Here is a 25,717-nt window from a genome sequence, read left to right as displayed (position 1 = left end):
TAAATTATTAGATGCAGCTCCTATTATAAACCAGTTCCAGCAATTTCTTTCTGTTATTTTGTGAGTCAGCACCATCAGTCCAACAATCAGTCTTCTAAAACGTAATGATTCTAACATTTAATTTTCAAGATAAGCAAGGAAACCATGCTTTAAAACCCCACATTCTTCAGGCCTTGTTTTCATACGATGAAAAAGTAAAAAGTGCCATATTTTTAAAATAAATAAAACATCTCCCCCTGCTAACTCAAAGGGTCCAACAACAGGAGGGCCAGATGTAAGACAAGAGAGGGGCTCCTGTACCTTTAATATTTGTGTAGAAGAGGGAATGTCACAACAGGTGCAGCTTTCATAACAATAAACATCTGCTGATGCTTCCCTCTTCTACTATTCAAGGTGCAGAGTTCCTTTCCTCTTCTGCGTCTGGCTACCCTAGCCAACAGTGACATGGGCATTCGGAACATTTAAGACATCTCCAAGGGCAAATGTAAATAGCCACACCATCTGCATACCTAATTCATTTCATTTCTTTGGAATGGGATATAAGAAGTATTGAGGCGCAGCATCAAGAAGACAAAGTCCAAGTTGCAGGAGGGGGGAATGTCTCTTAAACATGCTATCCTCCAAAATCAGACTGCCCCACCCCCTCAAAAAAAAAAAAGGAATTTGCAAAACTTTAATAGATTTTTTAAAAAATATAAAATATTTCCCTGCAATGTTGCAGGCAGCACTGTGTCAGCACCCGAGAAGCAGGAAATAAAAATAAAGGGAAAATTACCAGAATTAGCATTGATTTTGATACTTAGGTTACTTTGCTCTGATGGAAGAGTAACTGTTGAAACAAACAGAAGAAAACCAGGCTTCTATCTCTGAGAGAGAACATAAGAGATATGGAGAGCCCTGTGGAGGTTAACAAACCACCTTCTGCTGTCAGTTTTGGTCTGAAAAGGAAAACTAGCTGGCACCCTTTAAAAAATTATCATTGCAGGCCAGTAAAGAACTGGTATCTGAACTGGCGTGAACATAGCATAATTCTTTGACTTCGGTGCAACTGAACCTCATGAAATGTGCAAGATTATTTCCACTGATTTCAGCTAAGCTAAGTTTTTCTATGCCATCTGGCATTTTGCAGTGTTTACAGCCACATCAGAGATCAGTTTTCCCTAAGTAACCCTTTGGTATTATTTGTGCTCCCAGAGGGAAACAGGAAAGGAATACAGGTACAGGTCAAAACACAGACAACTGAAACACTGGGTGGAACAGCAGCATTACCAGCATCAACTAGGCTGATTGAAAGGAATGTATTACTGGGTTGGGGGTTTTTTGTTTTAAATCCAGCAAGATTTTTTATTAAAAAAAAATTGATCCCAAAATTATTCAGTTCTTCCCTATCACAATGGCTCAGCTAGTTCGCGACACTGGACAGCACTGTGTTTCCACAGATGCAGCTCCTTAGCAGTTGAGTGCACATCTGCAGAGAGTACATTTCACCTGCGCACACTCATTCAGGAAGGCAGTCCCTTTCACAAATTCTAAATACAAAATGCGCCTTTCCCTTTCCCCTCCGCCTTTGATATCCAAAGAGTTCACTTCAGTCCAGCTAATTTAGGAGAGGGATGTTTAGGAGACCTACATGAAAACAAAACATTTTTATTTCAGAAATTACCCGCCTTTTCGAATGACAAACTGGCCTCCCTTTAATGGATAGCAGCCCCTTGGCTTCCCCAGAGGCCTGAAACCAAGAATGGGTGGGGGTGGGGGAGAAAAGTCCTTTGCTCTTTCTTGATTTGTTGGTCATTCTCCCCTAGCCAAGAGGAGAAAAAGCAGGTCTGTAAGACAGTCTGTGCTAACCAGTGTCTTTTGAGATTGATAATTAGAAAGGAGATATGCATAATCAGGTATCTTCCCTGGCATAATGGTGAGGCCATGTTGACTGGAAGGGGGGGACTTGGTTTGGAGACAACATTCATTCCCCCCCCCATTACTGTTTTAACTCCTTGTGCTGTTGCTCTGATAGCACGGTGACAAAGAATACTATGATGAATTCCAATTGGATGGGGAGAGGTGTGAGGGGTTAATCCCGGCGCATTGGAAGCTTGTCTAGGAAATATTCAGCAATGCCGATGAAATACACAACTTGTGCAATACCAAAGAGTGGGGCGATGACCAACGCTCTGCAATATGCCCCCTTCAAAAAGGCTGTGGGGCCTTCATTCCGCCAGATTTTCCTAAAAAGGCACACAAAGAAATCAGATAAGACTACGTGTGTTCACCACAACTCCCATTTAAGTGTTGCCAATCAGAATATCTGTTACTTCAGTCATGCCCGCCCCGCCCATTTTGCTTTAGAGCACAGAGTTATCTATAACAAACAGGCTTTCCCACATGAGCAGCATACTTTACAAAGGCATTTCAAGTACAATGAAAAACCAATTTCCTGCTCATCTCAATGGCTATTTGGCCAGGCAGGAATAGCATAAAAATGGTTATCTGCTGCAAATTTCATTCACATATGTGTCAGTCTTTGCCCAAACAAAGCTCAGACTAGGTGATTTTCACATCCTTGTTTGGGACACACAACACTGGGTGGGTTTCCAGGCTTGCTTGTAGTGGAGAGAGGTGCAGGCAGCAGCAGTTGATGGGGAGGTGTCTGACTTCCTGGCGATGGAGTTGCTGCCACTTAATGGGTGAGAAGAGTGGGAGGGACCAGGCAGTGGGGATGCCAGCAGTGTGTGGTTGCCCCTGTGGAGCCAATCTTGCACTCCCGCCAGCGTACCTGCACAGCGCCAATGCCCAGGCCAAGCCCCCTGCTGCTTCACCCTTCCCCATGCTGCTAAGTGGCAGTGACTCTGGGAGCTCAGATGGGCAGTGCTGTCCCTTCCTCCCAGTTGTTAATGGATGCAGGATGAGACACACTTCAAGGTTGGAACCTATCAACGGGCCCAGTTAAAAAAGCAAGGGCCCTGCTGGATCAGACCAAGGGCCTATCTAGTCCAGCGCCCTGTTCCCTGGAATAGTCAACTGGATGCCTATGGGAAGTAAGTCCACAGTTGCCTCTCTTCTACTGTCGTTCCCCACATCCGCTGGCAACTTGTGCCTACTATGGCGTCTCCAATCTTAGAGGAAGTGTGTAGCCAACAAGGCAAGCTGCCATAGTTACTATACTGTATTTCATTCACTATATTTTAATAAGAATCTCACAGTTTTATCAAAGTGGATTTGGATACATCCAGCAGCAGCAGCCCCCACAAGAAACATGTATCAAATTCATATATGAGTAAAATTCTGTTTTTATGCCTGCAACACAATCCTTTTGGTGGTAAGCCTCTGTGTTCACTGGTATCCTTGGGACAAACACACAGGTTTCGCTGATTGCTGATCACCCTCAAAAGATCATTTACCTGGCACAGTCTATGATCCCTGAGTATGTGTCCTCGTTGACCCCCCTCTGCAAGGACTGCAATCTTGTCTTGATTACTGGGGAAAGAAGACAGCAGCGTTAGATACAATCAGTGCTCTGGTCTGTATCTAATTAATTTCTCCAGGCTTCCTTTAGCTGTTTAGGTATATACAAGTATCCCAGCACTGCTAAGCTGGAAGAGATTTTTATGACCTCCCCTTTTACAACTCTCTCTCCATGAACAGATTAGTCTTTATCATCTGGACATGCTTTTTACTAAGCTCTTCATTTGCTTCTGTCATTATGATGAAGTCGCCTCCCTCCTTTAACACATTATGCTGCACCTCTACCACATTCTGCATCAACTGCAAGGCTGTTAGCCTCTGACTATCACAAAGAAGTGGGACTCTGCCACAAAATATTGCAATGCATTTCTGGTGTATGAGTGCTACCTGAGTCTGTGGCTGATGGGAGCTATTTGCTCCCTAGAGGGTTCAGATGTTCCTTTGTTAAGGTGTAGTACCCAAGGGCTCCCTTCTTCAAGGAAGAAACATGCTTTAACAGGCTACAGCGCTGGTTAGCTCAGGAGAGCTGTAAGCCCCCTCATTGCCTGGAGGATGTTCTCTCCGCCCCTCAATCAAATGGCAAGAGATCAGGCAGAGATCACTTCTATATCTGACATGCATTTAGCGTCCCTTCAAAGATAATCTGTGGTACAGAATTTCCCCTTCCTACAAGAAGGGCCTGTGGCTGGCTGCATCTCTTCAATTCTCTTTCTCAAGTGGAAAGTATACAAACCTCCACTAGCTGGAACAATCAGGATAGCAGCTTCTCTTACTGTGGTACTGGGTGCTTTGCAACCTAGATCTTTTGCCCCTCTTTCTTAACACTGCTGTAGTCCGCTGCATTATATGCCAGCTTGCCTCCTGTGACACTGTGCCTCGTGAGAACACAAAAACACCAGGGCTCACACTCTTTCCTCAGTTTCCCCCTGTCCCCAACTCTTCTGGTGAACCTCCCCACATTTCACACCCACAGCACCTTGACTGAACTTTGTTGCAGTACCTACCATCACAAGGATTCACTGCTACAGCTGCTGTGCTGCCAGCCAGGCACCCAGCAAGGAAGGACACATAGAATGGAGCCTTGACATCCGGGGTTGTCTGCCCTAGTTTGTTCAGGTTTGCAAACAATGGAAAATAAACAATGGAAAACGGTACATCCCTGCAGAAGGAGAAGCAAGACCATGAGGGAAAAGCTCTTTCCTTTAGTCCTTTAATACCAAGCTGCCCCATGCCAATTGTAAGGGGTGGGTAGTTGTGCACAGAAAGACGATTCCCCTTTCCATAGTTTTCAAATGCATCAGATATTTCTCTTTCTACACTGTTCTCATTTAGTACTATGAAACTCCAGTGCAGTGTATCGCCATCTCCCTCCCTTACCCACTCTGTCCCCATCCCTAACTGAGTCAATACCCAGGGAACAACATGTGTTCCTATTCATTCCTTGTTGTTACCCCCAGACTACTGGGCACCATTTGGATTTTAGGTCCTCCAGAGGGCCTAAAGGGGTGCCCTACCTTAGCAACGTAGCGCCAAGTCCCTTATAAAGTCCTGCGATGCCTTTGCTCCGAAGCAAGTCCCTTGTGATTTGCATTGCTGTCGTCCGTGTCTCCACAACAGACTCTGCTGCCCCAGCACCAGTGGAAGGGTTTAACTGAGCTTGTGCGGCCATTAGCTTCTTCTGAGCAGCTGAAGAGGAATCAAGACAGAGTTGTCATTTACCGCAATAAACATGAATGCAGCATGCAAGTTACAGACAATGACATAACATAAATGTCTTGCTTCTGACAGGAGGATGAATAGGCCAGCCACAAATGTAATGACCTGAACGTTGCTTAAGGTCAGTTGTACTGCCCTCTGATAAGTCACTAGAAACTGCCTTTATCCAGTTAAGTTGTGCTGTTGAATTTTAGCTCTAAGTAAAATATTTATGTGGCTGTCACAAAACCATATTCTCTGAGCATATCACAGGATTTAACACACAGTGCACTCCACTGTGATATATATATATATATATATATATATATATATATATATATATGCTTTCGTAGATTTTCACGGGTACAGGAATGCAGGTTTTGGTGTCTTCGGGTGTCTTCCCGTGTAAGAGTCGGGGTGTCTGTGCGACGTTTCGACGAGGTCTCACTCGTCATCTTCATGTTCCTATAAATAGGAACTCAAACACCAGATTCTGCTCTGTTCCAGTAACAAGAAGCCGAAAGCACCAGCCTGAAGATGACGAGTGAGACCTCGTCGAAACGTCGCCCAGACACCCCGACTCTTACACGGGAAGACACCCGAAGACACCAAAACCTGCATATATATATATATATATATATATATATATATGACAAAGCATTTACCCAGAGATCTATGCAGGCTGTTCACTTCTTCTCCCCCAAACTTCTTCCACTGCACTTCTCCTATTTTATCAGAAGATGGAGCCCATGTAAATCCCCTGAGCTAATATATTTGCTCACATAGCCTCTGTTGCAACTGAGGCACTAAATCCCAGTATTGTGCTGCAGTGAGAATCTTTCTGCAGCCTTCTAATTTAACACATTAGTAACAGAGGATTTGAAGTACAACTGGAAACTGGTAAGACAGAAAAAGATTCAGAGGCAAATGGGCAATCAGAAGCAGAGGGAGATACTAAGTCCCAGCAATGAGTGGTTGTTATTCACAATAGTCCTATCTAACAGGATATTTATATTTGAGCTTTTGAAAACAAACAGCGCTGGTGGTTCAATTCTGTGGTTGCGAAAATTCCCCACTGAACTCCTCTGTGCTAAGCAGTTCCTGCATTATTAGAATTCATTGTTAATGCAATAGATAGTGAGTATCATTAAGCTATCCCCTCTCCCAACTTACACACACACACCTTTCCCCCTATGATCCACACCTGTCAACAGAAAAGATCCAGTATTCTAAATTTTGTCCTGAAATTTACTTGGGGGAAAATGAGACAACATAACAATGGTAGGTAAGGTTGTTTGGGGCAAGAACACAAGTTCTTAATGCTTAAGGGCTTTGGCACACTGCCAGAACTTCTAACTGGGGTGGAAACAGAAAGAAAGTGTCATAGAAAAAACACACCATAAGGGGCAACTAATCCTTCTCCCTTTTTTGCATTAGTTATCCAGTTTAATAATTCACAAGCTGAACACAAGCTATTGTTTTACCAGCCTCCTCTTCCCTATACAGATATCTAAAGATACAATTTCAGGCTCTCTCACATCAGGAGAATGGAAAGAGAACAACTCATCATTTGGCTCACAAGGCTGAGGTCCTTCCCAGTGATGTAATATATCCTGGAGCTACTCAGGGAAAAAACAACATGGGAGACATTTTCTGTTGCTGCATGGGCATGGTGAGGAGAGAAGAGAGACAGGTGAGGTACCAATTCGGCCTGCATCCTGCAGCTGGATTTTGAGCATCTCCATGGGAGTGGTGACAATCACCTGGCAGGTCCCTGCCCCACAGCCAGCCAGCATTTCCTTAATCAGGGTCAGCTTCTTCCTGACAAAAAGATAGGAAAGAGAGGGAGAGGGAGACAAAGAAAAATCAGCTGATTGACCCCAACTGGGTTAACCTGCCTCCAGGCAAAGCAACAGCCAGGCTTGTTTCTCTCTGTGAGAAGCCCTGTCTCTGTCACTTATGGATCACAGAAGGAACAAACCCTGGGGAATGTTAGTCATCAGACATGCCCAATTTTGACTTGATTGGTAATGAATGCAATGCAGAAAAAAAGGCCGGAGGTAACCAAGTGACTTAAACTATCCAAGGCAGTGAAGAGACACTCAAGAGAAACAAAAAATGGTGCTGGATATCCAGATGCACAGTGCTGAATAATACACCACCAAAGACCAGCTTTCACCACAACCAAAGCCATTCTTTGGTGAGAAAGTCTCCCCAAAAGCTCAGGGAAATGCAGAAGCTTTGCTTCTGATCCAGTGAGCGTCTGTTGCCATTGTGCTCCTACGAAAGGTACAAGCAAGCGAAACAAGTATAATCCCCCAGGCACTTAGGCAAGCAAGTGCACATCCAAAGAAAATGAAATTGTAAACACTGCAGGGGAGGGGGTGCAGCAGAGAGAATTGCCAGTTGTGTTAGTATGGACCGGGCAAAAATGTGAAGGTTTGTGGTCAACATGGGGCTATTCAGGGGCTCATCTTGCAAATAAAACCTCTCTGATGGCAAGCAATTCATCTATCCCTGATCTCAGATCTCCAGCAGTAAACACAGAACACATTCAACTGCTTTCTTCAGTTCTTCTCATAATGATTCATCCTCTGTCCAAATATAAGACATATAATCCACAGGCAGAACCGTCACTGTCATACCAAAATCCATTGGCCAAGGGGAGAAAGCAGGAACTATGAAGGAGGAAAGCTACTGTGCAGCAGTGGCTTGTGAGGGGATGTGGGGGTGCAGAGAGGCAATGCACCCACCAGAACAAGCATAGGACAAGTTGAGCTGAGCTCTGGAGCAACTGCGGCCACCCCAGAGCTCCCCCAATCTTGCCACCACTGTGATTTTATTTAATTGTATCTATTTTTATCTATTTTTTTGTTTTATGGTGTAAACCACTTTGAGACTATGTGGAATAAAGCAATAACATAAAGTTGTTGCTGGTGTTGTAAGAAGGTGAATAAAAAAGATGTTCATTAGGTTCTTTAAAGGCAGGGATGGGGAGCATTTGGTCCTCCAGGAGATAATGGTGTTACTAGACCACAACTCTCATCATCCCAACCATTGCCCGTAATTTCTGGGACTGATAGGAGTTGGTAGTCTAGCATCATTGATGTCTGGAGGGCCACACCTTCCCCACCACTCTTTACAAGGGATCACAAACTGGACAGCCTAAATAACCAAGTGCCTAAGATAGATCAAAGGCAAAACAAATCAGAAAGAATTGGAGATCTGAAATGACCTGTCCACTGTTAGTCCCTTAAACCTGCAGGATATTAAACATCTCATTTATAATGGGAGTCCATTTAAAACAAAACAAAACAAAAAAACAAAACCACATGACACTTTGCCTGCAGTAGAAAACGAAGGCAGAGTCCTGCATGTGCATGTGGAGCTGTATCACTGGACCACGCTCTCCTGCGCTGCTTCCTATTAATTTGCAGCATTAAGGCAGGCAGTAAGAGTTCCATTTACTAGAAGGTCACACATTAAGTAAGAGAGAGAACAGTTTCTCACTGTGTCCCATCCAAATTCCCTGGCACTTTCCACTCTGGAATGATGTGATTGTTAGTGTGGTGTAGTGGTTAACAGCGATAGACTCGTAATCTGGGGAACCGGGTTCGCGTCTCCGCTCCTCCACATGCAGCTGCTGGGTGACCTTGGGCCAGTCACACTTCTTTGAAGTCTCTCAGCCTCACTCACCTCACAGAGTGTTTGTTGTGGGGGAGGAAGGGAAAGGAGAATGTTAGCCGCTTTGAGACTCCTTCGGGTAGTGATAAAGCCGGATATCAAATCCAAACTCCTCTTCTTCTTGTCTGATGGAGCTGTGCAGAATCTGTTCATGTGTTCAGCTCCATTTACTCAACTGAAAACTATTTCATCTAACCCCAATTTATCAAGAAGTTGGTAATTCTACTGGAGGTGTGGGGGAGGTGAGATCACCTTACAACTGCTCCATTTAGATCAGTACTCAGGTTTAAGAATGGTTTAAACTGGATATCAGGCTTATCTCTACATGGCCTTTCAGGTAGCCGTCCACCTTGCTTACTTGTATTAGCAAGGTTCAGATGCCGGCTTGCAGATCCACCCATGAAGGCATTTCCCAATGGCTGCTTCCTCCAGCAATTATGCTGCTTCTATGAACAGACACATTGATTCAGCACATTATCACTAGCATCCCACAACGTATGTCAATTGCTATGATGGTCGCTTCTGACCAAATGGAGAAGCAGGATTGACATAGATGGGACAGCAACCGTTGTACCAAACTAGGCAATCAAAAGTGAAAACCCTCCCAATATCTGGGGGATCCTGTTAAGATACTTCCCATTGAACATCCTGCGTTGCTGCTACAACAACACTGGGAAGCTCCTGCCTAAGAAGAAACTGCTACTATTGCAATAACCAAATGTACTGCAGTGCTTTGAATTAGTAGATTATCTGACACATTGAATCCCAGCACTTTGCAATGGGAGGGATAAGGATAAACTTATGTCATCACTTTAGTTGCCCACAGTAAGGAGAAAAACACCAGGAAGCAGCAGGCTATGTGAATTTGGTTTAATGCCCAAAGAGATCCATATGAAGGAGAAAAAGCTCTTTACAAATACAGAAAATTCTCCAGACACAAAACTGCTCAGTTGCTGTACTTCCTCAGGAGATTTAGAACAGCCAAGGATCCTGGCCAATGGATGGCAACTTGCCCTAAATGCTAAAGGTGCAAACGGCGGCTTGTCAAGTTTACTCCTTCCAATCCAAGCACAACAGCTTTGAAGCTTAGCATCTGTGAACCGTCAACAACTTCAACCCTGTGGAAAAAGTCAGGTAGCATAAAGTTCACCCCCCTTGCCTAAGGGAACTGCCACTGCTGAAAGCTTCCTCAGGTACTTTGTTGACTTCCCTAAAGATATAACAGAATTGCTTCAGGGAACTACAGGCAGTTAATTTCTCAGACTGCATGGCTGCTGTTTGGATTCATCCTCCTCTCATCTGAGGGGATTATAGGTGGAAGGCCGCAGTGAAGATTATTAAATCACTAAATATAGATTTATCCTTTGAGAACATAGGAAGGAATTTTTCCATATCAAATCACATTGGCGTGAAGGGAAATTAAAGAGCTGTTGACATTTCCCCCAAACAATTCATTATTGCAGTTGACTAGCTACATGCATGTGGAAGTGGAATCTGGTAGGGAGGGCCTCCATTTTCTATAAAGTCATACCTCGGGTTACAGACGCTTCAGGTTGCGTGTTTTCAGGTTGTGCACCATGCTGAACCCGGAAGTACTGGAATGGGTTACTTCTGGGTTTTGGCACTCGTGCATGCGCAGAATCACTAAATCGCGCTTTGCGCATGCACAGAAGCACCGAATTGCAACCCGCGCATGCGCAGACGTGGCGCTGCAGGTTGTGAACACTGCGGGTTGTGGACGTGCTTCCTGCATGGGTCACGTTCACAACCCGAGCGTCCACTGTATTCTTTCTCCGCCCCTCAAAGCTCTTAGCCACCTCACAAATTTAGGAGAAAATGTGGATATCTACAGGGAGTTACTGCTTTAGAACTTGAAGTGTAGGGGGGGAAGTTGGTGGCAACCCTTTGAGAAACATTCTCAGTATATATAGGGTATATGCTGCAGTCACTTTTTTGAAGGTCTCTAAAACAAGAGACACAAACTTAATTTCTGTCACAGTGAGTAGAAGATAGTGCATAGTTTACTAGGGGACAACTGGCTTATTTCTAGCAGAATGCAAAGCACCTGCTGGTTGCTGGGATATTTGCAAGAGAATACTAAGACTAGGTGGATCTTAGTCTGATTCAGCAAGGTGACAGTTTCCATTTCAAGCAAGAGTATATAATCAAGATCAGTAAATACAGTGAAGTAACGTGGCCAATACTAAATTATTCAGGGTCATTAAAACAAAACAAGATTGTGAAGAACTCCAAACAGACTGAGCTAATGGGCAGTAATATGGCAAAGCATTTCAATGTATACAAGTGTAAAGTGATGCATGTTGGGTTAAAAAATATATATCTTAATTTCACATAAATGTTTATGGGGTCTGAACTGGTGGTGACAGACCAGGAATGAGACCTTGGTGTCCTAATGAATAGGTTTCATGAAGATGTTGACTTAGAATGCCACAGCCATGAAAAAGGCAAATGCCATGCTAGGGATCATTAGGAAAGGAAGTGAAAATAAAACAGCTGGTTTCATAATGCTGTTATTCAAATCTATGGTACTATCGCATTTGGAATGCTGTGTACACTTCTGGACATGCAGAAAAGGGCAGCCCAAATTATCAAGGGGCTCCCCTATGAGGAAAGGTAATAGTATTTGGAACTCTTTAGTTTAGGGGAAAGCTGAGTAAGAGGCAACATGATAGACACTTAAATAATTTATTTATGGTATGAAGAAAGTGGATGAAGAAAAGTTTCTCTCACACACATAACACTAGAACTCATGGACATCCAATGCAGCAGAATATTAATTTTTTCAAGACAGATAAAGGAAAATACTTATTCACACAATGCATAATTAAATTATGGAAGTCATTTCCACAAGAGGCAGTGATGGCCTTCAAATTGGATGGTTTTAAAATTTAGGCAATTTCTGTTGTGTATTTCTGTTCTCCAAGCAAAATAGAACACAAAGCAGGAAGTGGGGTGGTTTAAAGATATCGGTTTCCCTGCCGATTTTGATTACGTCCACAAAGAAACAACTAATGCAATAATGCTTAGCAGCTAGGCAGAGAAAGAGCTAAAATCAGCAGCTTTCCAGCCCCACTCTAGAACAACAAACAAAGTGAAGGTCAAGATAAAAAAGCAAAGTTATGTGATACCACAGGAAGGAGTAAACCTGAGTGATGATATGGTACCGAAATGCAGCAATATTTTCAAATGCTTGAAAATGATTTTGGAAAGCAATGCTTTTTAAGTAGAAACGTTGAGACACAGTAGCCAACATGAAATTCATGAGACAAGTCAGGATTCCTTAGAGTGATGATGTTCTTTACTGACAGTGTGTAGAAGTCATAGCTATGTAATGCAATACAGCCTGGGAATAATATAACTTGCTTGCTTCATTCATGATGGTCATTTTCAAAGTCTTGGAGACACTTGCTTAACATCACCGCTCTACTGTCCATGAAATTCAACTGCTTCTACTTTTGGACTTATGAGCTGCAATGCTTAATGAAAACATTAAATTTCAAGCCACAACAGCAGTGGACTTTTGCTGCCTCTGCAGTCTCTTTACAAAAGCTGCAACAGCATTAACAGGCTGAGTGCTAATGCATTTCCTATCTCTGTGTACATATATAGCACATGGTGAATATGCAGTGCTACCATTTTTATCCTTATGCAAACATATCTAGGATGCTGCAAAGCAGTCCCTGTAGCCAGATGTTTTTACCAAGTAAAACCGGTTCCACAGAACTGGACGTCCACAACATGCTAATAATGTCTGCCAAGAAAGGAACTTACTGTACTTTTCCATGTATAAGCTGAGGTTTTTTTATTTAAAAACTATGTTAAATTTTGGTGGTCGTCTTATACACAGTGCATAGGGGGGACGTGAGATTGGTTGCTGCCGGGAGCTGGAGATTGTCAGGGGCTATTTGGCGTGTCACTGGTGGCTGCGGCAAGGGCTGGTGTTGATTGGGTGTCGCTGTGGTAAATGGGCGGGCAACTGGCAGCTTCTGCCGGCGAGGGGACAGACGATAGGCAGCTTTAGCGGTGCATGCAAGTGGCAGCATATGTCAGGCGGGTGAGTGATTTCCAGCAATCTCCCTCCCCCCCAAAAATGCTCAACAACTCTGAGCAATCTCCCACCACCCCCCATTTTCTGAATTTTGAGTCCCCCAAAATACACGAGTCTTATACACGAAGGCGTGTTATACACGGAAAAATATGTTACATTCATCCTACAAGCAATTTGACCTTGGAGACTGTCTTCAGTGGTCATTTTTACTGTAAATATTGTAGGCTGTGGTACACAAGTGCTTGTGGGCCAGGAAATTAATAATTAAGACTACATACAGAAACAATGTTTGAGAAGGAGTTATAAAACTATTAGGCTAATAACTATGCAGAGTGTTAATGGTACCATCTGAAAACTATCAAATAGTGGTCTTCATAATCAACACAGCTACAGAACTTCAAATGTGGGTTAGAAACACACATTAGAATGAGAACTGAAACTCTGTGTGGACCTTCTTAGGGCTTAGCCACGTTCTCTAACATAGAGTAAATTGTTCTTTCTGAGGTGGATCAGGGAAAAACTACAACTTTCTACTCCCACCACTTGAAATTTGGGCTGGCATTGTTACAAACTGAAATTTTTATAACTTTTGGGCTGAACTGAGAAATGAAAACAAGACCAAACACAGCAGTCACAGAGGTGATGCTGCCTGTGGACTGCATCCAAGCAGCTTCTCATTCCAAAGCGTAGTGGTATTTCTAGGCTTGAAAAAGTAATATATATTTAGCCTTCATTGTTTCAGAGAGTGCCTTGAAATAGCTTGAGGGTATCTGTGTTTGACAGGTTCAATAAACAGAAAGCATTTCTACCTTTATTATATTGCACTACCCAAGAGGCTACTATTTTTATAAACAAAAAAAAAAAAAAAAAAGATAACCACCTGTGTTTTTAGGATTAACTACCTTTTGATGCAAGCTCTCAAGGATTGCACATAGTAATGGTCAGAGTGTTTAGCATACTGTACCTTAGTATACCAAAAGGCTAAAATATGTTGGGAAATGTGAAACCGATTTTTTAAAAAAACAAAAAACTGAAATGCAGCTGCAGATGGTCTTCTAGAAAATTTTGAACTAGAATTTTTTCCTATATTGGGGGGGGGCGCTAGGGGCGCCTTGGAAGATGGCGGATATTAACATCTATCCAGCCCGCACGAGGTAATTAGAGGCTGATTATGGGGAGTAAATCAGTCTCCCTCATCTCTCCAGGGGGGAGAGATGCAGTTTTCACCCGCTGTTGCCATAAATCACCCCCGAGTTCGGAAGAAGGAGGGGGTGAGGCACTGGGTGCACAACAGGCCTCAGAACTCCTCCGAAGCTGCTTCCAGGTGCGAAACTAGTTGCGTTACTTAAAAGGAAAAAAATTGGTGAAAGATAACGCACATGCTTCAAGAGAGGCAGGAGGTTCTTATCTGCTAACAATTTTACCACTGAAATGAAGAAGACTGAGACGGAAGATTACATCAAAGTACTACAGACATGGTATGTGGAATGGAATGCAACGGAACTGAAAGGGGGGGGAATGACTTTTTATTTTTTTGCTCTATGTGATTAACTAATAACCCTCCCTCTTAGAAGATCCGTTACAGCAACTAATTGCAAATGGGACTAAAAATGAATTGTGTGGGAATAATATGAACTTAAAGGTTTTACTCTGTGAAGGATTTGGAAAGAAGAAGGGCTCTCTCTGTGACGCAGTAAGAATGGAGATGTGATACGAGACCTGTGTTGCAGGAGGTTTGGTCTTGGGGAGGGCGAGCCGAAGATTTATTATTTTCGAGGAGATTGCGATCTGGAAGGGGCAGCCCTCCTGGAAAAAGAGTAATTTACGATGCAACAGGTCGGGAAAGTTAAAGAGCGAGCTTTTAGACTGTATTTCATCGGAACGACAAAATGACGATTGCTTGCTCGAGCGGAAATGCCTGGACTATTGGATGAGAGTGATTTGCGAGAGAGCAGCACAAAGCCCACACAGAAACACAAATAAGACTGTTTCTTTCAACCCACTTGCGGAGCAACTCGGAGGTGAATGAAAAGGAAAATGAGTAATGACAAGGATTGAGAAGAGGGGACTGGAAATATCATTCTTAAAATGAAAGCAGCAAATATTCGAGGATTGGACTCCTGCCGATCAAGAAGCATGGGTACCCCCCACAAAAATTTATAATTTGGAATACAATTGGATTACATGATATGTATTGTTATAATTTGGATTAATTGGTTTTGATGTGTTTAATTTGGTAATATGAAACTTAATAAAAATTATTTTTAAAAAAAATAATAGAATTTTTTCCTATATTAATTTGCATTGACAAATGTTCAGTTTGCTTTGGAAATTGTTCTGGTGCCCTAGAGAGTGACCTAATTTAGCTTGTTTGCTTTACTTGTATTTAGTTAATGAAGCTAAACTCCCATGCTTACCTAATACAGTGGTACCTCTGGTTACGAACTTAATTCGTTCCGGAGGTCCGTTCTTAACCTGAAACTGTTCTTAACCTGAGGTACCACTTTAGCTAATGGGGCCTCCTGCTGGTGCCGCGCCACCAGAGCACAATTTCTGTTCTCATCCTGAAGCAAAGTTATTAACCCGAGGTACTATTTCTGGGTTAGCAGAGTCTGTAACCTGAAGTGTCTGTAACCTGAAGCGTCTGTAACCCGAGGTACCACTGTATTGTATTTGCAACTGGCATTCATTCATCATTACTAATGAACTTATGGAACAGAGCATTTTCCACAGAAAAATAAGGCACTGGGTAATCTTCTGCCCCACATTGCTGTCTACAAGGGAAAGGTTTTCTTCTCTGTATTCTTAACCCCTTTCCGCCTTTGACCATTTTCTCACTAACTGCTTCCCCATCCAAGAAACAAGGCATTCAAATCCTTTCTCCTGCTGGTAGGCAAGCGGGCGAAGTGGAGCCTATTTCGAGTGAAGGGAGGACAGCTGAAATGAGATTTGCATTCCACCCATGGCCACAATCCAGCTTTTAAGAAATGGCGTTTGTAATCTATTTCCCAGGCCCTGAATTTTGCATAAATCCAAGTTTAAAGTGAATTTTAAGTGCCTTGCCTTGGTGAAACGTCCTTAGGAATTCTGAAGGTCATTGAAACAATTTCAATGAGATTCCCAAAGGCAGTTTCCAGAGGATACACCTCTTGTATCATTTTGCACAAGGCCATTCCTCAAATAATATATTGGTAAATAATGAATGAATGAATGAATGAAGCAGTTTCACCTCTGTCTGTCAGTGCCAAACTTGCAATTCTTCAGCAGCTAGAATTTGCAGCAGAAACAAAGGACCTCTAAGCATTAACACATGAATAATCACAGATACTGCCTTTGTTTTTGGATATTTTCCCACATTTGGTGGCAAAGTAACCTTGGCTGAGATGCAAAGGAGTCCTTTCAGTCAGCAGCCTCTCACTTTCAATTCCCGTGCATCATCTTGATCAAGTGTGCAGAATGACACATCTACTCTGTTGTATAAAGGTTCTGTGAAATTCAGATACACCTCTACTACTCAATGCTTCTTTTTGATCATCCAAAAGTAATAGTGAGGTAATACCTTTATTAGTTTCAGCTAACGGCCAAATGTGACGATGATGCTTTAAATGTGTAAATTAAATGTGCTTGAAAATTTATAGCTGTGGTGTTTCCGATCAGCATCATGGCATGCAGGGAGAGGGTAGGTAACTTTTTGCCTCTGCAAAAAAAAAATCAGGTCCCACCAAATGCTGCAGACAGAAAAGTATGGTCACTGTCCCTTTGGACATATAAAAGGCAGCAGTTACTGGGGTTGTCATCTCTGGTAGGAGGACTTCATGGTATGCACAGTGTCCTGCAAACAGTCCAAGGAAATTGCCAGGAGAGTGTGTGACAATCAACCTAGAAATGCAATTGCGTCTTTCCTAGTCCATGAATAGCTCCACAATTGGCCTTGGGCAAACTAGATATTGAATATTGCGTAATCTCCTTTGCAATTATTTATAATAAGCTTAACATCTGAACCCCAAAATGATCTCTCTGTAATGAGCTACAATACCTTAATCATTACTGAACAAACCAGTCTACTCAGATGCCAACCTTGTTCTCAAAGGAGACCCCCCATGTGACCAGCAGTCGTTCTCTGCAATGGCTCCTCATTTGCGGAATGCTCTCCCCAGGGAGGCTCACCTGGTACCTTCATCATACATCTTTAGGACCCTGGCAAAAATGTTCCTCTTCAACCAGGCCTTGGGCTGATTAACATTCTTTGTCCTTTTAAATGTGTTTGTAGGAAGGAGGGGCTATTGCTTTGCTTTGTTTTTATTATGCATTTTGTGTTTTTATTTTGTATTTTTATGTTGTGAACTGCCCTGAGATCTTCAGATGAATGTCAATATATTACTTTAATAAATTAGTAAGTGAAAGGGAATAATATTGTCTTGAGCACTGGTCTCCACAAAATAGGGACAAGTCACCTCCAACCAAAAACTAGTGCATCCTCCAAAAGAAAGAGAAACACTTGTCTGTGGTATAAACTAAATGTGTCAGTGGTATCCCATTGTTTTCAAAGCAGGCGCAGTCAAGCAGCTGAATACTGCACTTGACTCAATGGCAACAATACCAAGTACTATGGACAGCTGCCTCAGTGCATCCACACTGGAAGCAATGGGGTGCCATCAAAATATTCCAGTCATGCCACCCCTCCTAGAAAACATTATACACAGTGCCCTCTATCACACTCACCCATCTTTGGCCAGATGATGCCGGAAGAAATCATTGGCAGCTAGTTTGATGGCTTTTTCTGGAGTCACTAGTGTCAGATTCACTGCAGCCCCTGGGCAAGAAATATGGAAAACAGAACATTAAGAGCATTAGGGAAGACTGAAAAGCTAAAAAAAAAAAAAGTGTTTTCTTGGTGACCATCAACTTCACCCAGAAAACTGAGCTGGGGGAGATAAGGCACTGTAGAATCAACAGAAGCTAGAAATGCAGACCAATTCTAGGAGCCACACCAGAAACAAAATGTATGCTATGTTGGAAGCCAGTGGTGGTACCCATTTCCATCCAAGAGTTAGGAGATGGAAACCCTGGTTAAATTCTCACCTCAACCATCTGTTCACTGGGTAGCCTTAGACAAGCCACTGTCTGCTTCACAGACATGTACATCCAATGGAAATTAAGATACTCATCTACTTTATAGAATTGTTGTAAAAATTGTTGAGTTCATGTATGCAAAGCACTTTGCTAAGTATTTATTTTGCACCACAAAAGAGAGAGAGAAGTATTTCCTGTAGGAACTCTGCATAAGCATCTCTACTTAATTAACAGCATACACTGACCTAACTGTGGCCTCAAGCTCCGTTGTTCAGAACTAAAACTTGCCTCAGTTTAAAAAGTGTGTTCAATCTATGCATCCCTATCAGGGTCAGCATCAGGGGTTGGCAGCTAGTTTGCAGCATACCATACCAAAGCACCTTTCTCCAGTTTCAACAGAGTAGGCACACACCCAACTCTGTCCTCTGGTATGTAAACAGCACGTGACGTTCACATGGTGAATGTGTGTACTCTATTATTGGCAGCAACAAACAGCAAATCCCTCTGAAGGCATTACAAACTGTGTGCTGCTCTGGATAACAAAGGAAAGCAGCATTAGTGACACAAGAGTGACCCGTGCCACTGAGGTCACTTAGGAAAGGGAATCCAGTTTCAGCCGCTGCATTTCCCCCATGAGAAGGATGACCTTTGGTTTGCTTGTTCCCCAACTATGCAGAATTCACAGAGTACTTTGCATGATGAAGGGCCATCTGCAGTAGATTAGGGCAAGAGCCATCTCCTGAACAATCTCTTCCTCTAAAGGTTGCTTACACTTGAGATTCAGGGCCAAACTAGATTAGGTGCTCAAGGCATCCCTGGGGTCAGGAGTCAGAACAGCTGCTGAAGCCCTCACCCAACAGGGAACCACTGCCACCCACTGGAGCCCTGTTTCTTCTCTTCTTTGCTGTTGTCACTTGTTCACCTGGCCCTCTAAGCTAGTGGGAGCAAGGAGGAGAAGCATCCGCCTCATCTTCCTTTGCCTCTCCCCTCTAGCCAGCTGGGCAGGCTGGGCCCCAAAGGGAAAGGTCATGGGAATGGGTATTAGCAGGAGAAGTAGGAGCTCATTCAAGGAGAGTGGTTGAGCGTAGAGCTGGCACTGATTCCTATCATCTAGGTAACGGCTATCAAAGACTGGCATATTCTTTCTTGCTAAAGGTAAAGGGACCCCTGACCACTAGGTCCAGTCGTGACCGACTCTGGGGTTGCGCGCTCATCTTGCTCTAGTCACTCTCCCACTTGAACTCCTTTCAGCATACAAAAACTTGGTGCACTGTATACTAATACTAATGAAACAGCTTCTGGGTCAATATTTTTGTATCTCAAATGAATTAAAGTCAGGAAAAATGTATTTCCAGATAAAAGGTCAATCTGTGATTTTCTTCTAAATCTTTAATGTTTTCAGCAAAGCTGCTTGATGGGGGAAGGGGGGAGCTATAATAATCCTTGTCCTCAGTAACCCAGTGTGGCTGCAAATCACTGGAGAAAGACAAGCACACCTCCGCTGACTCCCAGTACTTTTTAGTCTCCAAAATGCAGTCCTCGGCATACAGGCCAGGGGTGTTGATGCTAGACGTTGCCTAATTTACTAGGGCTGAAATGTAGAATTGCTCATAAATAAGGCTGCCAGGCTTCAGACGCCAGCAAATGACTGGGAGGCAGAGCAGACAGTCACCATAAAGCCAGCATTTTACAAGGTTTTACTAAGGTTCTATAAACCTTTGATAGATTGACTACACATCAAGAACAACTACCTGGTTGATTTGTTGCTCTACTAAAATGCTTCATGTATTCCTTTCCATTTAACAAAATCCTCAGTGTTTCTCATAAAATATATTTTATTATAAAATCTTGTTCTATATACATCCTTCTCATGCAAAGTAGTACTGTTTAATTTGTTGCTTTAATTGGTAATGAATCAACACTGGGAAATTTTTGCTAATCATCAATGTGCTTGTACAAGTCAACCATTTTAAAAAAAAGTCAGCCATATGGAAGCATTAAATATTAGAAACCAGATAGAATGTGTGGTTTTTCTTCCCTTCTGCATCAGTCATCTAATTCCCTGCCATACATTTGCAAATGCAACAAAGCTTCTACTTTTGTTATCAGAATATATTACCAAAAATATATGCAATTGTGTATAGGCAATGTCCTAATCCACACAACAGTGGTCAATGAATCTGAGGGTTATGAATATTTTTGCACCTATCTGCATTTATCAGGCTAAAGAGAAAATAAACTTCAGCAGAGCTGATGTTTGACACAAGTGGGATCTGCATCAATGTACTACTGCGTGCTGCTGGAGGACACAATCGGAGAGGTTATAGAACAGCCACAAAATGTATAAATATACTATGTATTGAAGTTAAATAAAGCCTCATTATGTTCCATCCAGCAGCTAGGAATAGTCTGCCTGTTACAGTGGGAGCCTGGGGATGACGTTGAGGGTATTCTTAGTAAGAAGGCTGCCTGCCTTGGGTGGTCTGCACTGCTCCAGTTCTGTGCTACAGAGACCGTTTAGCAAAGGTTTGGCCCTGGCACACTCACAACGCAAAAGGAAACCGATGCAGAGCAAACTGGAGGGAAGCTTCATGCCCTTAGTGTCCAAGGGCTCACAAGAATAGGAGCAGCCATCCAGAAACTGTACTGAGATATTTAAGGAGCTGCAAAGGAATCCCACCCCTTCCTGACTCAAAGTAAAGTTATCTGTTTTGTACATCTGTATTTTCCCACGTGTCCAGAGAGGGCACATGATGAACAATGAGCTTGGCACTAAGTAAAATCTCAACTCCTTGCTTGTTACAATGAATTTGTCAGAGCTGACACAAAACACAGCCATTTGCTTCCCTGTCTAGGGACTGTTCTCCACTCAACTGCTCAACCAGCCAATCCTAATGCAGCTTCCACTCCACACACCTCTGTCTGTCTGCCCACCACCCACCTGTAACTTGGCAGCAAGAACACTTTGCCCTCAACCGTCAGTCACGGCATCCCCATTGCCCAAAGCCAGTCCCCTTTTCTGGGAAACCTGACCAAGATCTGGTAAGATCCTATTCAACTGGGAGAAACAAACTTCAAAGGTCATTCAACTTGCACTTGCGTAATCAACTAATTAAAGGTAAACTGTCAATAGTAAACTGTACTGCCAAGGTGATACAACCATGGTTTACTGCATGAATGCGTCTTATAAACAGATCTGCACGCTCTTGCAATTCTATACTACAAGAAAATGAATGAGATTCCAGTTGTGACTGCACCCTCCTAATCGCATGAAAAACTTCCAAGGTTTACAGCTGTTTGAACTCCAACTATGTATCTTTGATCTCTGACCACACACAGAAATATGCAAGCCAAGATAGATAAGACATGTAAGATTAACTGAAAGGTAAATTGGCTAATTTGTTACACGCTTTCTCCCCTCTGCAAGCACCGACTACTTTTTATTATCTAAGAGAGCCTTTCTGCTTTTAAACAGCTGCATGATTAGCAAAAATTCAGCACAGATGAAGTTTTTCCTCAGTGTGCAGATACAGTGGTGGGAAGAGCTCTACCGGCCGGGTTTCAGCTTCTCACACAGCCACTAAAGTCATGGGACACCACCTAGGAAAAAAGCAGCAACTGTAGCAACCAACAATTTGCCTCTGGAACCCACTGCTACAATTGCTGATCCCATTGTACAGGAGCCTGGGCACTTAAAAAACTGCAGTGTGTGGTTTCCACCTTGATAAAAATAATCCCTTCCACACACTTAGTCAGAATCAAAATAATAAGTAAAAGTAGCAGTAACCTTTTCCACGGAAAGAAATTCCAAGCCAGATTGTCCTATAAAGCCATTCTGAAGTCAAGAATTTGAATGCACCAAAGTAAACACAAACCAAAATACTTTCCCACTATAAAGTTTATTTTCAAGCAGTCTCCTGTTGGGGAAGTATTTGCATCTGATGATACTGCCTTTTTTCCATCCAGTATTTGGTTGAATTTGGCACTGGATACAAAAGTGTTTTTTATTCAGGGCATAACCCAAACTCTTAACGGTGTGGTCTGGAAGAACAACACACTCCAGCAGTAAAAAAGAGTGAGGGAAGAAGCCATATTCATTACAAACTGGTAAACGCCACAAAACATTGCATGCAAAATTAGTGTGTGCAAAAATTCTTCAACTCAAGTAAAAAAATACCATCTGTAAGCACAAGTCAGCTTCTAAAATTCTACCCTCTTTGCAGTGAAGATGAGCTAAGCTAGATTTAGCTGAAGATAAAAATCTCCAGAAAAAGAATCCTGAAAAAGATGGTATCAAGTGGCATCCTCCAGTACTTCTGCATTTTTCTGTCCATTTCTGCTTCATATTTCTTTCCAATGGAATTGTCCCCCACTGCATTGCTCCAATTACATTAGTTGATTCAGTTGTTTTAACTGATTAATCAACTGAATCAGTGTGCTGATGTCAAATAAATCTGCATAAAGTAAGAAGGATAGAAACAAAAGGAAACAAGAAAGCACTTTGCTAAATGATGTGGGCATATCTCATAGCCAAGGCCACCTTGGTGGTGCAGGAACTCTGCTCTTCTTATTCACCATATCTCACCCCACAGGCAAACCTATACACAAATTAGCGCTCTAGGCCTGAGAAAAGCTTTGCCTGTTGATTTTCAAATTACCATGCAGATCCTAAAGGCACAGAACGCCAGGACTAAATGTTGGCAACCCAAATCCAGGAATAGCATCTTTTCCTCCTTCTCCAACAAGGCTTCCTACTGTGATAAATCATTCATAATAATGCAGCTTAACACTGACCTCTGTACATGCCAAAATACCCTTCGGAACGGATTGTCTTGATAAGGCAGTCAGACCTATTGAAAAGATGGAGGACAAGAAAAGTCACTGATTGGGGTTTTAAACATAGTTTCAGTCCCTTGGTACAACATAAGTCATTACAAATAGTGTTTTAAGTCTGGTCACATTGCTCAGCTAGCTGCTCTTTGTCCTGTGTTAGTCATCTGGCTGCAGGTGAGAAGAGCAGGCAATTCATACACCTCAGCAGGCTTCACTAGAAAGGCAGAAAAGAGATGGAACATTTTCCCCCAGTTTTATGCTGGTGGAAAAATGGAAGTCTTTGTAAAAACCGATACAAGACCAGGTACAGCAAAAAGCAACATCACCTCTCTCTGAAGGATGCACTGCCTTTCATAAGACATATCATAACAACCCCCAGGAGTTATCCTTAGCTAATTAAAAGGCAATGCCAGTAGCAAAACTGCTTTCCTGATCTACAGATTTCTTTGGAATCATGTACCTAACACTTTTTGCTTGTCCCCATGCTAAAGCCTACAGATGAACGGGGGGCATGGAGTGCAATGCTATTCCTGTCCACTCAGAAGCGTCTGCTGAGTTCAATGGTACTTATTCAAAGGTAAGTGCATATAGGATTGCAGCTGTAATCCATTAGGAATATTGAGTATGTAGGGGCTTACATTGAATTTTTGATGGCTCAGTTTTTAAAGTTAATACCCTGTACAAATGATAACCAAGAAGTTAATCATGAGTCATTTCAATTTTTAAAATTGAAACTTAAAATATATATATATTATGTTCTATAATAAGAGATGACAGGGTGGGTGCAGGAGAAGGACTGTTGCACATTTGATAGTAGTATAGGAGAAAGAAATTCCCTCTTCTAAACAACTACTGAAAGTGCAAGACCCAAATGTAAAACTCTTCTTCAAATAAGAAAAAATAAGCACAGTACTGCAAAGCAACTCTACTATGCAAATTGATTTTTCAAAAACGAAATGATTGATGAATAACTACTACACAATTTCTTTCACTTCGTAACTCAAGTACTTACATGCTTGTGTACATTCTCTGGCCATTCTGCTGATTCTGTAGGCGAGTTTTTGCCAGATCAATAGGAAATACACAGGTGACCCCAATTAGCCCAGCTATCCCTCCATTGATCAGCTTGGCAGGTAAACTGTGAGGAAAAGTAATAAGAGAGGCACAAGAAGACATCAAAAGGTGAAATAACTATAGCAGCCATATGTTCAATCAAGATACATTAACAATAATAATAATAATAAATAATAATAATAAATTTTATTTATACCCTGCCCTCCCTGGCCAGAGCAGGGCTCAGGGCGGCTAAGACCAGTAAAATTAAAATAAAAACATAATGGGGGGGGACCAATTTAAAATACAGGTTAAAATACAATTTAAAATGCAGCCTCATTTTAAAAGTAGCCCATAGATCAAAACCATAAGGGGAGGGAAACATAAGGGTCAGACTGAGTCCAAACCAAAGGCCAGGCAGAACAGCTCTGTTTTGCAGGCCCTGCGGAAAGATGTCAAGTCCCACAGGGCCCTAGTGTCTTGTGACAAGTCGGGGCCAGTACTGAAAAGGCCTTGGCCCTAGTTGAGACCAATCTAACCACCTTGCGACTTGGGACCTCCAAAGTGTTGTCATTTGTGGACCTTAAGGTCCTCCATGGGGCATACCAGGAGAGGCAGTCCCGTAGGTACTAGCACCTCAGAAAAATCTCATTGCATCTCAGGGACCAACAGATTTGTTGTGGTGTAAGCTTTCGTGGATTAGAGTCCCATTCATCAGATAGGTCAGTTATGGAGACTCCTCTTCATGAAAGGTTATGGTACTTAAGGAATCACAGGACTCTTAGCTGGTTTTTCCACACCAGACTAGAGTTCCTCATTTGGAATGTGCCTATTCAGATACAAGATAAATGGGTGCTGCTGTCAAGCAAGCATGTTTACAATTGCCATAGAAAAATCTACATAATCTCATGGTCACAGGACATCAGAAAAGTTTTTCATGGAAAGCCTGAGATTCACATAATTCTTTTATGATTGCAACAGTTGCAGAAAAAAGGGGAAAAAATAGTAGTAGTAGCAGCAGCAGTAGTAATGACTCACCAGTCGCACAAAAGCAGTATTATAGAACTTACTTGCATTTGCTGATTTCAGAATAATGAAGACTAAGAGCAGGAAACCCACCTCTCAAACGAAGTTAAGTTTAAAAGAAACCCCCGCCAAAAAAAAAAAAACTTTATATCTTTGTGCTCAGTCATATATTAGGGCCTATAATGCCTGGCACTGAGCCTATATCAGAACATTTATCAGAAGGGGGGGGAGTGAGAAGTGAGCTCCACTTTGGTCAACTGACAAAAGAACTGAGGGCTTTTGAATAGGCCAGGAATGGGACAGCTGGTCATGCAGAGGATGGTCTCAGCAAGAGAGACATAACAGCCTTAAAAAAAATAGTTATCCAGAGCTGATTATTCCGAGTTTGTATTTCATGATTTATAAACAATTAAAATCATGGAGCCTTCCCTTCCTCTAAATCTGAAACTATAGTAAATTAACACTGGACCACCTTGGAAATTCAGCAGATTATGAAAAACATCCCAGCGTAAAGTTTATAATGACAATTCCATTGTATTCTGCAGCACAATTGTGCAAGTTGACAAAGAATCTCTTACAGCAAACAGGTCTAAACCAGTATTCTCACTCTCCAACCCACACTCTCTGGTGTGTGTTATGCAGCCTAAATATTATCAGTTGAGTACAGCTAGGCAGCTGGACTAATATAAATCCAGACACTTACTTACATACAAAATAAACCATGAAAACAAAGCCCACTATACTCTCAAAATCAGAAACACGAGAAAATCTGAAAGGGCCAGACTACAGAAGATGCATAGAACATATGGATGAACAGAAAAG

The 25,717-nt window shown here is 42.4% G+C and overlaps 1 protein-coding gene across 2 annotated transcripts in view; it reads right to left on the bottom strand.

Annotated features, from left to right (window-relative positions):
* Positions 1 to 1,316: 1,316 nt before the first annotated feature.
* The window catches only part of SLC25A22 (solute carrier family 25 member 22), a 67,133-nt gene continuing 42,732 nt past the window's right edge, over positions 1,317 to 25,717 (bottom strand). For both annotated transcript variants that reach the window (XM_082228455.1, XM_082228456.1), the window contains 8 exons: positions 23,829 to 23,954; positions 22,778 to 22,833; positions 17,633 to 17,723; positions 6,860 to 6,978; positions 4,977 to 5,148; positions 4,467 to 4,621; positions 3,399 to 3,474; positions 1,317 to 2,225 (listed from right to left, as the gene is read on the bottom strand). In XM_082228455.1, coding sequence (XP_082084581.1) covers positions 2,072 to 2,225; positions 3,399 to 3,474; positions 4,467 to 4,621; positions 4,977 to 5,148; positions 6,860 to 6,978; positions 17,633 to 17,723; positions 22,778 to 22,833; positions 23,829 to 23,954 — 949 coding nt within the window. In that variant the 3' untranslated portion in view covers positions 1,317 to 2,071. The remainder of the gene's footprint in view (positions 2,226 to 3,398; positions 3,475 to 4,466; positions 4,622 to 4,976; positions 5,149 to 6,859; positions 6,979 to 17,632; positions 17,724 to 22,777; positions 22,834 to 23,828; positions 23,955 to 25,717) is intronic.

This window comes from Podarcis vaucheri (genome assembly GCF_965113315.1).
Source record: "Podarcis vaucheri genome assembly, chromosome: 1".
Classification (NCBI taxonomy): domain Eukaryota; kingdom Metazoa; phylum Chordata; class Lepidosauria; order Squamata; family Lacertidae; genus Podarcis; species Podarcis vaucheri.
The sequence above is the reverse complement of the archived record's forward strand: the minus strand, read 5'-3'. Positions and strand labels throughout refer to the sequence as shown.